The 15,684-nt window shown below is 39.2% G+C and overlaps 1 protein-coding gene and 1 pseudogene across 1 annotated transcript; both read right to left on the reverse strand.

The window, feature by feature from the left end:
• Positions 1-415: 415 nt before the first annotated feature.
• Positions 416-1,099, reverse strand: LOC147523660 (protopine 6-monooxygenase-like). The gene has a single exon (XM_086571869.1). It carries the CDS (start codon positions 1,097-1,099, stop codon positions 416-418), a length of 684 nt encoding a protein of 227 aa, XP_086427995.1.
• Positions 1,100-1,205: 106 nt separating this feature from the next.
• LOC147523661 (protopine 6-monooxygenase pseudogene) lies at positions 1,206-2,045 on the reverse strand (annotated as a pseudogene).
• Between the last annotated feature and the right edge of the window lie 13,639 nt (positions 2,046-15,684).

Here is a 15,684-nt window from a genome sequence, read left to right on the forward strand (position 1 = left end):
TCACATTTGGAGTGTAACACATTGTAAGTGTAAATGTGTTACACTATAATAATTTCCCGTTGATTAATATTACCACCAAAGTGGTGGGCTGTGCAACGGCGCCATATCAGACCATTCACTTAATTAGCTCAACTCACCCATGCCAATAGAACACTTGGCGGACAAGTCAAAAGATTATGGAACAATTATAAGCTCAGTGACAAAACGATTAAGATGCTATGCCATACTACTGTAGTTCTTTTAAAAAAATTGAATTGAATCAATTGAATTTGAACTGCTCTGCAGTTAAACTTGGTATATCACTACAAAGAATGCCTAATGTTTATTCGTAGTTTCGTACATCATATTCCTGTGTATTCAAATGTAAAAAAAAAAAAAAGTATAGGGACAAATCTTGCTTGGGGTGTGCATGGTATTATTGACTATAGAGCTTGGAACCGAGACGTGGGGTGAGTAGCACTTGCAATGGAGTTCCCTTGTAATTGGTAACACTAGAAGTTTCGGTCATGTCAACTTTAGCATTCATTGGTGTCGCCAAATCGAAGCTATGAAGGAGACGAGCAAGCACCAAATGGATGACATTTAGGGCAAACAATAGCCCAGGACACATCCTTCTACCAGATCCAAAAGGAATGAGCTCGAAATGCTGACCCTTAACGTCCATTTTCGAGTTGCCATGGAGAAATCTTTCCGGTCGAAATTCTGAAGGATCAGACCACAAGGTTGGGTCTTGTTGCACCTTCCAAATGTTGACTAGTAATCGACTTCCTGCTTTGACATGGTAGCCACCAATATTGCAATCTTGTGTGGCCTCACGTTCAATAAGAGGCCCAACTTGGTATAGACGCATCGATTCTTTTACAATGGCTCCAAGGTAAACCAAATTGTTAATATCTGAGTCCTCAACATTTCTATCCTTACCAACATGTTGGTCTAATTCATCCTGGGCCTTCTTCAGAATATCGCGATTGTTTAGTAGTAGAGAAAGGACCCATGTTAAGGCCACTGAAGTTGTGTCGCTCCCCCCAAGGATCACTCCCACGCATATAGATTTGATGAAGGTTTCAGGATCAGTGCCATGGAGCTGAATCTCTTCCATCATCGACAAAGTAAGATCGATAAAGTCTTGTTCACCATTTTCGGTATTGCCAGACACTCTCTTTCTCTTTTGTTGATGCTCGTCCACCCAGGAACCGAATATGGAGTCAAGTTCCTTGGCTGTCTTTTTTCATTGCACCAACATGACCAAGCATGTAATCCAACCATCCAAGTGATGGAAATATATCTGAGATCACGAGGTTTCCCATGAATTGAGCGGCATCATCAATCACTTTTTTGAAATGCCTGGCCTCATCATCACCTCGCCGTGCCTTGGTCCCATAGTTCTGTTTACCAGACACCATTCTAGTCACCACATTTAGTGTCAATTCTTCAAACCATTTGTTCATCTCTACCATGACCGAACCCTGCCCAACTTCATGACCAATAGCACCATCAGTAACAGTACATGTTGTGTCGTTTGAAGTTGAACAGAGTTGGTATAGCTCATTGAAGAAAGCGTCCACTTCAGAAGCTCGGACTTGCTTTTGCATCTGAATCCTTTGGCTAGTGAGAAGATTAGACTTAGAGACCTTGCGCATTTCAACCCAAAGAGGTCCATAAGGTGCAAAGCCAACTGATGCTTGGTCATAGGTCAAGAGCTTCATTGCCATGTTGCTGGGACGATTCGTGAAATATTTATCGTTGGTAGTGAAACACTCCTTTGCCAGCTCCCAGCTACTGACTACGAGTTCTGGGTGTGGTCCTATTCGGATCATAAAGGCTGGTCCATACTTATCGGCCAATTTTCCAAGAACATGATGAGGCAGTTCACCTCCCATTAACATTTGGAGATGACCAAGAATGGGCTTTGCGCCACCAGCTACTGGTGCTACATTCCTTCTTTTGTAATTGGTAGTGCTACTTTTGCTTGGTGCTGATTTATACCAAAATTTAGTATAAAGAACAAATATAGCAAGAAAGGCTAATACAAGTTGAAGAATCATGTTGGAGAATTCGATTAGTTGAACTTTTGTGGTGAAATACCTAGACTTGATAATAAATGTTCTAAGATGAGAATAATGAATATGATTGTGATTCAAGTGAAAAAGATACTAGGAATGAATTTGAATGTGGTTGAAGTACTTAGTTTGATTGGTTTATATAGAGGTGTATCAATGTATCATGCATGCTTTCAGTCAATAAAGAAAATGGGAATAAAATAATCAGGGTTAAATAATAAATATCATTCAAGTGTTTCACGTTGAAAGTTTGGTATATAGAAGTATTGAAAAAAAATATCCTTTCTTAGAAGTTGCTGGTGACTTTTGTTGTCGTTTCTAAAAGAAATGGAAATTTTTTTGTTATGCACGTTTTTCAAATATTCGTTTTGAATACCCTCGTTCTTTGGAAAACTAACTTGGGAAGAAGGTCCATAATCCAAAGCGCCCCGACTCTGTAGTCCTGTGCAATCTGACTTTTACAGCGTGATAGTCTATAAGGATTTCAAGTAAATTAAAGGCTTATTTCCTGTCGCAGGAAAAGTATTCATTTAGGCAAATTTTTCTTTTTCGGAAACAAGAATGAATGTCAGCGAAGCTTCCTACTCTGTGCTGCCCATCAGTTTCTTCTGATGAATATGTCACAAACTAACCTAATGGCTTGAACTCGATTTAGTTTGGGTTAATAGAAACATGGCAGTCGATGGTATCCTGTGTCCAAATCTCTGTTTGTGGATCTTAAACGTGGAGAGTTTTTTTTTTTGAATTTTGATAAACGTAGAGAGTTATTTCCCCAGTATCCTCCAATTGTCATGTATGCTTAGAGTTGCAGTGCCCGTTATGTATTTCAGTAAGAAAAAAAAAACTCGTTCCCAGTACACAGCAAGTTTTTTGTTCTTGGTATGTTTAGTGAATAGGATTTGACACCAAAAGTTTCGATCAGTTATCTCCCTTGTATCTCCCACATTCACATAATTATTTACTACATCTTGTACATAACTACATACTCTTTTTCTACTCCATCGCAAAAAAGTAAAGAAAAGAGAATATACCGAAGCCACTTTCTTGTCTTTCCAGTTTTTTTTTTTTTTTTTTTTTTGGTTATGACGTTGAGGCAGACCCCTACCTATTGATTAAACTTCAAAGAGTTACATACCTCCCCAAAAGTACGATCATTAGAGGGAGAATCCTGACTACAATAAATAATAATAGGCTCGAAGCCATACAATCATGAGAAACTCATGAAAATAACCCACTCGGGTACATACACAAAGACTTAACAACATAAAAACTTCTAATGTCTGCCGCCAAACAAAAGTTTATCCCTTAAGATCGGGTGATCATTCCTTCGGTGTTTATGTGCGTGCTCAAAGTCATAGAAAAAGGTCCCACATTCACTGAAGAGTATGTTAGACCAAGAGTATCATCTGAAATTTCCTTGATATATCCATCAAGGTTTTTACCTTTATATCTTACCTTGGAAGCTTGCTTAATCATAGCTAAGGTAGGACTAATTTCACCAGCTAAGCGCCCCCTGACCAACCACACAAGGAGAGGGTTTCTTGCTAGTTCTCTTTGACTTTACCGTAGTCCATTCCTCATCAGCTCGAGTTTCCCTCTGTACTCTTGACCTTGTACCATGTGGAGAGATAGGTTGTGCTTTATATCTCGTCTGCTGTTCTATGGGAATACAAGACTGCTCACTAATCAAGAGGTTCTGGGAATCATTTGTACCTATAGCAACATCCACATGTATTGTAGCAGAATCCACTTGAACCACAACATCCAAGTCTACACTACAAATTTCAGAATTCATGTGTATAAGAGCAACTTCTTGATGAGGTGGCTCATTCTCATGCTGCTCAACTTGTACCTCCACATGTTGTTGGCTATCCGCTACGACAATTGGAGCCACCTCACAATCCCCATCTCCACGATTAATTTCCTGAGTACAAATTGATGGATGATCTGTAGGAGCAGTACCAAGATTCCCTGCTTGCTGATCATGTGAAGCTTCTACAGAGACCTCTTCACGATTAATGGGAGCTGATGGATGGTCTGCAGGAGCAGTACCAATATTCTTAGCTTGTTGATCATGTGAAGCTTCTACAGAGCTAACACTGGTTTGCCCCTGTTGAGGAGTTTGCTTAAGAGCCCAATGTTGCTTTTGTTTGTTCTTATTTTGTCTCTGGGGTCTCACTGGTTGCGCTGCATGTTGAGGTTGTTGAGCTTCCTTGTTCATTTGGCAACGATCATCCGAGTGCCCAAAAGTTTTGCAGATGCTACATTTTGCAGGAATCCAATCATATTCTAAGCCAATATCCACTTTATTCTCTTTACCCATGTCAACCGGGATGAAAGATGGGAATTTTAACTCCAAATCAATGACCACACAGATGCGTGCATAATTCAATCGCTCTCTCTTTGAAGTAGCTTCATCCATACAAATGGTCTCTCCTAGGATGCTAGATATAAAGTCGATACCGTTTTTTGTCCATAGCTGTTTGGGCAAGTCAACTTTAACCCAAATAGGCACCGAGTTAATCTTGTTTTTGTGCATTTCAATCGACTCCGACCAAGGTCGCACTACAAATATCTTGCCGGCAAGAAAGAGGGGACCATGCTCTATGGCAATTTGTCGATCCTCAACACTGGAAAACTTGAAGTAGAATAAGCTCCTATCAACAAGAATAGTGAAACTTCCTTTGAGTTTCCACTATTTAGTAACAGATTCCTTTACAAAAGGGTAGGAAAGCCTCTTCCCAACAAAGTAACCCACCACATAGTCACTCCAAATAACAACTCCTTCATCAATAATTTCTTGTGGAACAATAGCAATACCATCTGAGAATGATGGAAATACCTTATGCAGGTTCGGTTGTAGCTTTGTGTTCTTGCTGGAAGAGAATAACGAGCTCCATGAGGGAGTTCCAGCGCTTGGTGAGCTCAAACTCTGATCTGTATGATGAGAAGGTAGATCTGTTACAATCAAAGGAGAATCCCGTGAGTTAGGTGGATCTGCAATCTCTCCATCTTCCATGATGTTTTTGGGTAGGAGTCAACGGCAACTAACCATCAGATAGTACCGGTCAAACTCGAATTGGTATTGGAGTCAAACTCGTAAGTAACAATCGTGGACTTACCTAGAAGTTGGAAACACTCCCTAAGCAATTTACTGAACTGGAACTATTACATGTTTTAAACTTTAAAATTTGAGCCATCAGCTAACACCTTTGTATATATACTAGGGTTTGCCCGTGTCGTATGTCACTAAACAACTCGCCACACCTTCGGCGCATGCTACCTAGTACTTTTACATGCCCATGAACATTCTATAAACAGCCCTAAAGCTGAAATTTTCTAAAGAAATAACTTCAACATTCAGTAGAGGAGAACTTCAACAATCAACCACATTTCCATGTACATATTTTAATATTTACCCCAAAACATCACCTGGTAACTTGATTATCGGAAGAAAAAGAAAAATAAGCATCGGTGACTTGAGTGATTAGTTCCAAACATATAAGATGCAATTGCATTTATTGCATTTGTACCATTGACACACAAACATTAATGTGCATGCAAATTGGCAAATTGCAACCTTAATAGAACTTTTATTACAATACAAACAGTGGAATTTTCAAGTACCGCAAGACCTTGAAAATAGGAATAACGTTATCCTATGTTACTCCATAAACAGCACCTGCCAGCTATTAACTGCCAAAACTCTCTAGAACCCCAAGGAAGACCTGCTGTAACTTTTGACTCTATACTACAAGTTTACAAATGACAAAACTCACTACAAAATAAAGAAAATGATGGTCATCAGCAAACAACTCAATCATCTAAGTCACTCTAGGAAGTACGAACTGTACAAGACCAAACAGAAAATAAATGCTCATACTTCACAATGTATAACCAAAATTCAGAATATAATATAAACTATTACAAAAGCAAAGGGTTTAGAAAGACAAAGACAATGTACTCTGTAGGGGATTTTTCGAGTTTTCCCTGATCTTCTTCTGTGTCGTGTGATCTTGGAACCTTTAAATGAAGGGAGAAGGGATGAGATGATTGTGAGATCAGGGTTGAACCGTCTGATGGCTGCCTATGTATCTCCTCGTTTATTATGGAGAATCAAACTCTATTTTGTGTAGTTCCTAAGAGTGAATCCCTTTTGTTTATATAGGAAGAGCTACGAGAGTCCTAGGGTTAGGGTTGTCTTCACCGCTTGTGAGTTCTCATCCATCTTTGGACTCTACATTCCTATTAGGATTCCTCTTCTTATGGAAGTCTGAATCTAGACCATATCTTAAGAGAGGTAAGTTTCCTTGTTGATAATAATGTCCCATCATGTATGGGAAGATTATATCTCAGAAGGAAACTCCTAAGATATGTCATCAAGATTCCTTCCTTATCATCAAAGATCGCCATCTTTAACTTCCTTCTGTTCAGGAACTATCTATATCAGTTCCTAACGACTGGGTAATTGTTATGCTTAAAGGTGGTCAGTCATATGCTTGGCACATGTATACTAAACACTCGTGCTGAGCACGAGATCACTTACTCACAGAACTGATCCGATGGTCCTCGTCTCATTCTGGACATCTATAGTCTTAGGTTAATTCTCATACACGTGTCATCTGTTATGTGACTGGAAATCCCCCCTACATACTCCATCCTATAAACATGTCTTAGGAAGCTAAGCTTGATGTTGCATGAAGGATTTTGTTTCGGTCTGCATAAACAATGAATCATCACATCTCTAAGCAATTACTTCAGAACATTTTGGAGAGACCTTGGATGTTCTTGAGAAATCAAACATCTTCTTAAGCGCTCTAACATAAGCTCGGATGCTAGCCTGGAGACAACAATATATCCATTCCTGCCCGTCCCACTGTCGAGAACAAACAATTATATAAATAAGGGGAAGGCTATTAATGTAAGGGGGATTTCCCATCATTGACTAGATGACAAGTGGATGGGAAATAACCTAGGACTATGGATATCTAGAATAAGACAAGAACCATCGGATTAGGTCTGGGAATAAGTTATCTCGTGTTTATCACGAGTGTGTCGTAAGCATGTGCTAGTCACGTGACGACCCGCCTCTGAATATACCAATTCTCTAAGTCGTTAGGAAATGATAAAGACAGTTCTTGAACAGAAGGAAACTGAAGAGGGCGATATTTGATGGTAAGGAAGGAATTAGAATGACATATCTTTAAGAGTTACCTTTTAGATCTAATCTTCCCATATGTCATAGGATATTATGACCAACAAGGAAACCTACCTCTAAAAAGATATGGTCCAGATTCAGACTTCCATAAGGAGAGGATTCCTAATAGGAAGGCAGAGTCCAAAGATGGAAGGGAACTCACAAGCGGTGAGGTTAACCCTAACCCTAGGACTCTCAAGGCTCTTCCTATATATACCATAGGAATTCACTCTTAGGAACTACACAAAATAGGGTTTGATTCTTCTAATAAACAAGGAGATACGTAGGCAGCCGCCAGGTGGTTCAACCCTAAACACTAAATCATCTCATCCCTTCTCTATCAAGAAAAAGATTCTGAATCACAAGGCAAAGAAGAGGATCAAGGGATACTCAGAAAATCCCCTATAATTAACATGCACGACAAAAAATAGAGAAATACATCAACTTTCCACACCTAAACGTCCGATTGACTGTTTGTAGTTTGTACAGTAACAACATGACTTCATGGAGTACTCAAGAAGGGTCACATGTACCTACAATGGTAACGTGTATTCAAATGCTAAATTCCGAAAAGCTAAAGAAAAAATAACAAGGCAGAGCAAACCTACAAAAACTGAAAAGTTTTCCAACATCCCTAACTTAACCCCATGAAAATGGTCCATCAAATTGGTTGCATATTTTTTAAATATGAACCTTAAGTATCTTCACAGAGGTGATAGGAATTTCATCAAAACAGCCTCTAGCAAACCTAACCAGCCTAACCCTAAATATATTCGAGTGGGCTTTAGATCAACTATTTGTGATCTTTTCCGTAATGTAATAGCCTTCTATACTATTATAAGATTGTTACTCAAATCCAAATTGACTTTACAATGAACCAAGTAAAAAAAGAGTTCAATTCAAATTCCAAAATAAATAAACATGAAACATTCGTCCGAATTACATAACCCATGAAACAAGAAAACAATCATAGTTGTGATATATAAACAATCAGCTTTGAGATGCATTGTCTAAAGATTGATTGATAACATTAAAGCATATGACCATTTTCTAAATTTGAAAGCAATATAACCAATTAGTTGCATATGAGACTTGATAGACCATACCAAGAAGAATTGGTAGACTTAAACTAATTAATAGCGGAAATAAAGAAGAAGGTGGCCTAAGCTCAGAAAGTATCCAACGAATACAATAGAAGAGTGAAAAGCTCACAAAGTATCCAACGAATACAAAGTTAATTTGATGAGCTCCAAGCAACTAAACAAGGGGATATTCATTTCCAAAAAATAAAACAAAAATAAAATCAAAACTCAGGAACCACATTAACAAAAATATTGATTAAATGTTAGGCATGTAACAACGAATACTTCTAAAGTTCATACATCATAGGTACATTTTAAAAACAAAACTAAAACTGAGATTGAAAAGTAGATACCCAAGTTAATTAAGGACGCTGAATCATGTTGGATATGAGAAGACCCATACGAATTCTCCGTCTCCATGAATAGATAATAACATAACAAAAGAAAAAGCAACAAAGTAATTAAATAGATCTGACAAAGAGATTGAGTGGTTAAATAGATCAAGGGGAAATGGAAAATCAAAGAGATTGAGTTATAAGAGAAGAGATGTTACCTATTTCACTTTACCTGAGAATCAACAGAGATCACTAAGTTGTAGTGATTGTCCAAGGTCCCATCGCCACGTTCATGGATGAAAAAAATAAAAAAAAAAATAAAAAACAACACAAGCTAGTTTTGTCCGTTATGTGAGTGTGAGGGGACGAAAGAGCAAGGAAGGAAAAACGAAAAAATAAAAAGGAACATACCTGAGAATCAGCAGAGATCACTAAGTTTTGAAGATATGAGATTTGAAGTTTTTTCATTCAGCTAAAGACCATATAAACAGACATCACCATTCAGTAGGAACTGAAATAGATTTGTACATAACTATAAATTCAGCTGCTATAAGATCAAAAAGAAAAAAATTAGGGAAAAAAATCACTAACCAATGTGTGCAAACAGTTCTTCAACGCAATACTGACAAAATATAAATACACTCCAACTCGCAAAACCTACATAATTTGAATGAAGCAAATTAACCAAGTAAGAGCAAATACAAATGTATCAATTTGATGACTATAAATTCAATGAGAAACTACTCAACACATGACTATAAATGAAAAGAACTTACGGATTATAGTAAGACTCCTGGGTAAACAAAGTAAACGAAAAAAACATTTTGATAAAGTCTGAAAGTTTGGTTCCTGTTGTATATATTAAAGGTATTCTTTGCTTTACTTTAGCGACTGAGTTCCCCTTTTCGAGTGGTAGTGCCTATACCTGTTAGTGCTTCGGCTAGTTAGTATTTGTATTGATGAGAGTGAGCTCTTTGTGCAATCAAAGTTGCCTCTGAAAGTGGTAAGCGGGCTAAGTTGCTTTGCTCGGTTATCCGCTCTCCGACTTTGGTTAAGCAACTAATTTCCTCTCGAGCTGATAGAACCTTTTGCGGCCCACTCTTGTTGGTTTCGCCTTCTTCAATTTAGAGATCCCTTCTAGTTGTCCTTTTTAGCCAAGTAGCTGCTAAGAAAGCAATCAGTTCGCTTTTCGCTTTTCGGTTGGAATCGAAGCTGCGGATAGATCATTAAATAAGATAGGTTGCAGCGGATAAATTGTTGTTGATCTAAACCCCCTCTTAGTTATCATCTCATATCTCGTCTGATCGTTTTCAAGATCGTCTAAACTGTATGTGAGACCTCTTCCTTGGATTAGAATCAGTTCAACAGTCCATGCGAGGCCAGATCTTCAAAGAGGTTCATCTCTGGCTAGCGCCTCTCAAGATCAATTAAATGGGCAGTTTCCTAGAAGAAAAAAATGTAGAAGAAGTAATTTCTATGTATTCTTCTCTCTATTAGAGGTACTATATATATACAATACTTTAGGTTACACATAACATATGGAAACAATCAAGAAAGATATTGCTACATATTTGTTTCCTTAACACTCCCCCTCAAACTCGACTGTCTTGGAGAGACGAGGTTGGAGCATAGAAGTTGAAAACGATGCTTTGGTGAAGATATCAGCAAGCTTATCTAGAGAGGGAACAAATTGAACTTGGTGAGTCCCAGCAATGAGCCGCTCACGAATAAAGTGATAATCCAACTCAATGTGCAGTGCTTAGTCCGACCATGAAACACTTGGTTAGTTGGATGTCATGCATGTAAGTTGCACTTAGGTTATCACAGAGAAGAGTAATAGGACCCGAAACTAGGAGTTGGAGCTCTCTCAGCAGGTGAGCTACCCAGATCGTTTCAGCACACACATGAGCAAGTGATCGATACTCAACTTCAGCACTTGACCGCGAGACAGTAGGTTGCTTCTTGGCAGTCCAAGAAACCAGTGTGGATCCCAAGAACACACAAAAGTCAGTGGTAGGACGACGAGAATCGGGACAACCTGCCCAGTCAGCATTAGAATAAGCCCGAATGACAAGTTGATTAGGAGAGTGACGAATCAATAACTGTTGCTCTAGAGAGCCCTTAAGATACCGGAGAATACGTTCGGCCGCAAGTAAGTGGTGAGTGTGTGGAGTACTCATAAACTGGGCCACATATATGATGAACTGCATACGCAATGTCAGGGGGAGTGAATGCCAAATACTGAAGAGAACCAACAAGCTGACGATACTCAGTAGCATCAGGTAAATGATCACCACTCGAGTTAGAAAGCTGGGATTTAGCACATACAGGGGTGCCAGAAGATTTACATTCTGTCATAGAATAATGTTGTAGTAGATCAACGATATGATGTACTTGGTCTGTGACAGATGGAGACCGGTAGGAGTGGAGGTGATCTCAATGCCTAAAAAGTATGAGAGAGAGCCAAGGACTTTAATCTCAAATTCTACTCCAAGAATAGAGATGAAAGAGGATAGCATAAGTGGAACATTTCCAGTCAGAATAATATCATCAACATATAGTAACAAAACCATTATTTCTAATGAACGACGAAAAACAAACATAGACGGATCTACTCGGCTCTGAAGAAACCCATAATGAAGAAGAAATGTGCTGAGACGCTGAAACCAAGCTCGAGGGGCCTGGTTAAGACCATAAATAGCTTTATGAAGTCGACATACATGATTAGGACAAGTATGATCAACAAAGCCAGGTGGCTGACTCATATAAATTGCATCATCTAGAAAGCCATGGAGAAAGGCATTATTAACATCCAACTGTCGCAAGGACCAACCATAAGATACAGCAAGGCTCAAGACTGTCCAAATAGTAGTGGGTTTCACCACTAGACTAAATGTCTCGCCATAATTAATGTTAAGCTGTTGATGCATGAAAGCCTTTGGCCACTAACCGAGCCTTAGGTTTCTCAATAGATCCATCCGATTTCAGCTTGAATTTGAAGACCCATTTGTTTGGTACCACATGTTCACCTCTGGGAGGAGGGACTAGAGTCCATGTCTTGTTCTTCAGAAGAGCATTAAACTCATCTGTCATCGCTTGACGCCATTTAGGATACCTAACAGCCTGTGAGTAACAAATGGATTCCTCAGTGGAAGAGGTAAGCTGGGCAGCTAGAGCACGAGGAAGAGGGTACCGAACAGTACCATCAATGCGAACTTTTAGCCGGTGAATGCCATCCATGTGATGAGTGACCATAGTATGTCCAATAGGAAGTGGCCCAGACCCTGGATTAGAAGAGTAGCCATCTGTAGTGGCGGTAGGCGACTGAGAGGAGCCTGAATCAATAGCCACAGGAGAACTAGTAGTCTCAAAAGATACTGGAGGGGGCACAATCACTGTAGCAGGAGTAGGAGCAGGAGCAGGCCAGAACTGAGAGGAACCTGCTCAGAGACCGAATGAAGTACTGGAACCAAAACCCAATCTGTAGATGCATCAGTAGAGCTTGAGGGCGAAGACTACTTAAATGGAAAAGTTTGCTCATCAAAGCGGACATGCTGAGATATGTATACTCTTCCAGTGGAGTGGTCAAAACACTTGTACACCTTATACTGCATGCTGTAACCTAAAGTATTGTGTATATATAGTGCCTCCAATACTCTAGGTTACACATAACATATGGAAACAATCAAGAAGGATATATAACTACATATTTGTTTCCTTAACAAGAATCAGTTCAGCAGTCCACGCGAGGTCAGATCTTCAAAGAGGTTCATCTCGGGATAGCGCCTCTCAAGATCGATTAAATGGGCAGTTTCCAAGAAGAAAAAAATCATACATCTTGAATTTTGAGCAGATCATGTAAACCCCCCTTATAATCAGAAGCACGTGCCTGAAAAGGGCTGCCTGGACGATAGAGTGGTAAGTGGTTGATCACCCCTTTGTTTGAGTGTAAATGCAGAAGGGATCTTTTTTCCCTATCCACGCCCGTGTGATTGAAAAATCCATTCAAGGGTGCTGCTTTTGCTCGGAAAACCTGGTTAGGTTGAAATGCTACTGGTGGTTGGTGCTCCCTAGTTGGTGCAACAATGAATCTAACCGGGAAAAAACTTAGAAAGAGGAACATGCTATGGCATACTACTGTAGTTCTTTTAAAAAGATTATGGAACAATTATAAGCTCAGTGACAAAACGATTAAGATGCTATGCCATACTACTGTAGTTCTTTTAAAAAAATTGAATTGAATCAATTGAATTTGAACTGCTCTGCAGTTAAACTTGGTATATCACTACAAAGAATGCCTAATGTTTATTCGTAGTTTCGTACATCATATTCCTGTGTATTCAAATGTAAAAAAAAAAAAAAGTATAGGGACAAATCTTGCTTGGGGTGTGCATGGTATTATTGACTATAGAGCTTGGAACCGAGACGTGGGGTGAGTAGCACTTGCAATGGAGTTCCCTTGTAATTGGTAACACTAGAAGTTTCGGTCATGTCAACTTTAGCATTCATTGGTGTCGCCAAATCGAAGCTATGAAGGAGACGAGCAAGCACCAAATGGATGACATTTAGGGCAAACAATAGCCCAGGACACATCCTTCTACCAGATCCAAAAGGAATGAGCTCGAAATGCTGACCCTTAACGTCCATTTTCGAGTTGCCATGGAGAAATCTTTCCGGTCGAAATTCTGAAGGATCAGACCACAAGGTTGGGTCTTGTTGCACCTTCCAAATGTTGACTAGTAATCGACTTCCTGCTTTGACATGGTAGCCACCAATATTGCAATCTTGTGTGGCCTCACGTTCAATAAGAGGCCCAACTTGGTATAGACGCATCGATTCTTTTACAATGGCTCCAAGGTAAACCAAATTGTTAATATCTGAGTCCTCAACATTTCTATCCTTACCAACATGTTGGTCTAATTCATCCTGGGCCTTCTTCAGAATATCGCGATTGTTTAGTAGTAGAGAAAGGACCCATGTTAAGGCCACTGAAGTTGTGTCGCTCCCCCCAAGGATCACTCCCACGCATATAGATTTGATGAAGGTTTCAGGATCAGTGCCATGGAGCTGAATCTCTTCCATCATCGACAAAGTAAGATCGATAAAGTCTTGTTCACCATTTTCGGTATTGCCAGACACTCTCTTTCTCTTTTGTTGATGCTCGTCCACCCAGGAACCGAATATGGAGTCAAGTTCCTTGGCTGTCTTTTTCATTGCACCAACATGACCAAGCATGTAATCCAACCATCCAAGTGATGGAAATATATCTGAGATCACGAGGTTTCCCATGAATTGAGCGGCATCATCAATCACTTTTTTGAAATGCCTGGCCTCATCATCACCTCGCCGTGCCTTGGTCCCATAGTTCTGTTTACCAGACACCATTCTAGTCACCACATTTAGTGTCAATTCTTCAAACCATTTGTTCATCTCTACCATGACCGAACCCTGCCCAACTTCATGACCAATAGCACCATCAGTAACAGTACATGTTGTGTCGTTTGAAGTTGAACAGAGTTGGTATAGCTCATTGAAGAAAGCGTCCACTTCAGAAGCTCGGACTTGCTTTTGCATCTGAATCCTTTGGCTAGTGAGAAGATTAGACTTAGAGACCTTGCGCATTTCAACCCAAAGAGGTCCATAAGGTGCAAAGCCAACTGATGCTTGGTCATAGGTCAAGAGCTTCATTGCCATGTTGCTGGGACGATTCGTGAAATATTTATCGTTGGTAGTGAAACACTCCTTTGCCAGCTCCCAGCTACTGACTACGAGTTCTGGGTGTGGTCCTATTCGGATCATAAAGGCTGGTCCATACTTATCGGCCAATTTTCCAAGAACATGATGAGGCAGTTCACCTCCCATTAACATTTGGAGATGACCAAGAATGGGCTTTGCGCCACCAGCTACTGGTGCTACATTCCTTCTTTTGTAATTGGTAGTGCTACTTTTGCTTGGTGCTGATTTATACCAAAATTTAGTATAAAGAACAAATATAGCAAGAAAGGCTAATACAAGTTGAAGAATCATGTTGGAGAATTCGATTAGTTGAACTTTTGTGGTGAAATACCTAGACTTGATAATAAATGTTCTAAGATGAGAATAATGAATATGATTGTGATTCAAGTGAAAAGATACTAGGAATGAATTTGAATGTGGTTGAAGTACTTAGTTTGATTGGTTTATATAGAGGTGTATCAATGTATCATGCATGCTTTCAGTCAATAAAGAAAATGGGAATAAAATAATCAGGGTTAAATAATAAATATCATTCAAGTGTTTCACGTTGAAAGTTTGGTATATAGAAGTATTGAAAAAAAATATCCTTTCTTAGAAGTTGCTGGTGACTTTTGTTGTCGTTTCTAAAAGAAATGGAAATTTTTTTTGTTATGCACGTTTTTCAAATATTCGTTTTGAATACCCTCGTTCTTTGGAAAACTAACTTGGGAAGAAGGTCCATAATCCAAAGCGCCCCGACTCTGTAGTCCTGTGCAATCTGACTTTTACAGCGTGATAGTCTATAAGGATTTCAAGTAAATTAAAGGCTTATTTCCTGTCGCAGGAAAAGTATTCATTTAGGCAAATTTTTCTTTCTCGGAAACAAGAATGAATGTCAGCGAAGCTTCCTACTCTGTGCTGCCCATCAGTTTCTTCTGATGAATATGTCACAAACTAACCTAATGGCTTGAACTCGATTTAGTTTGGGTAAATAGAAACATGGCAGTCGATGGTATCCCCAGTGAATAGGATTTGACACCAAAAGTTTCAGTTATCTCCTTTGTATCTCCCGCATTCACATAATTATTTACTACATGTTGTACATACTCTTTTTCTACTCCATCACAAAAAAGTAAAAAAAAGAGAATATACCGAAGCCACTTTGTTGTCTTTCCAGAAGTTGGAAACACTCCTCCCTAAGCAATTTACTGAACTGGAACTATTACCTGTTTCAAACTTTAAAATTTGGGCCATCAGCTAACACCTTTGTATATATATATATATTATTTTAAACT

This window comes from Coptis chinensis, chromosome 1 (assembly GCF_015680905.1).
Source record: "Coptis chinensis isolate HL-2020 chromosome 1, ASM1568090v1, whole genome shotgun sequence".
In the NCBI taxonomy this organism is placed as follows: Eukaryota; Viridiplantae; Streptophyta; class Magnoliopsida; order Ranunculales; family Ranunculaceae; genus Coptis; species Coptis chinensis.

Excerpts from the sequence above, each read along its gene's own strand:
- LOC147523660 (XM_086571869.1), bottom strand. The coding sequence starts at position 1,099 with ATGGAAGAGATTCAGCTCCATGGCACTGATCCTGAAACCTTCATCAAA.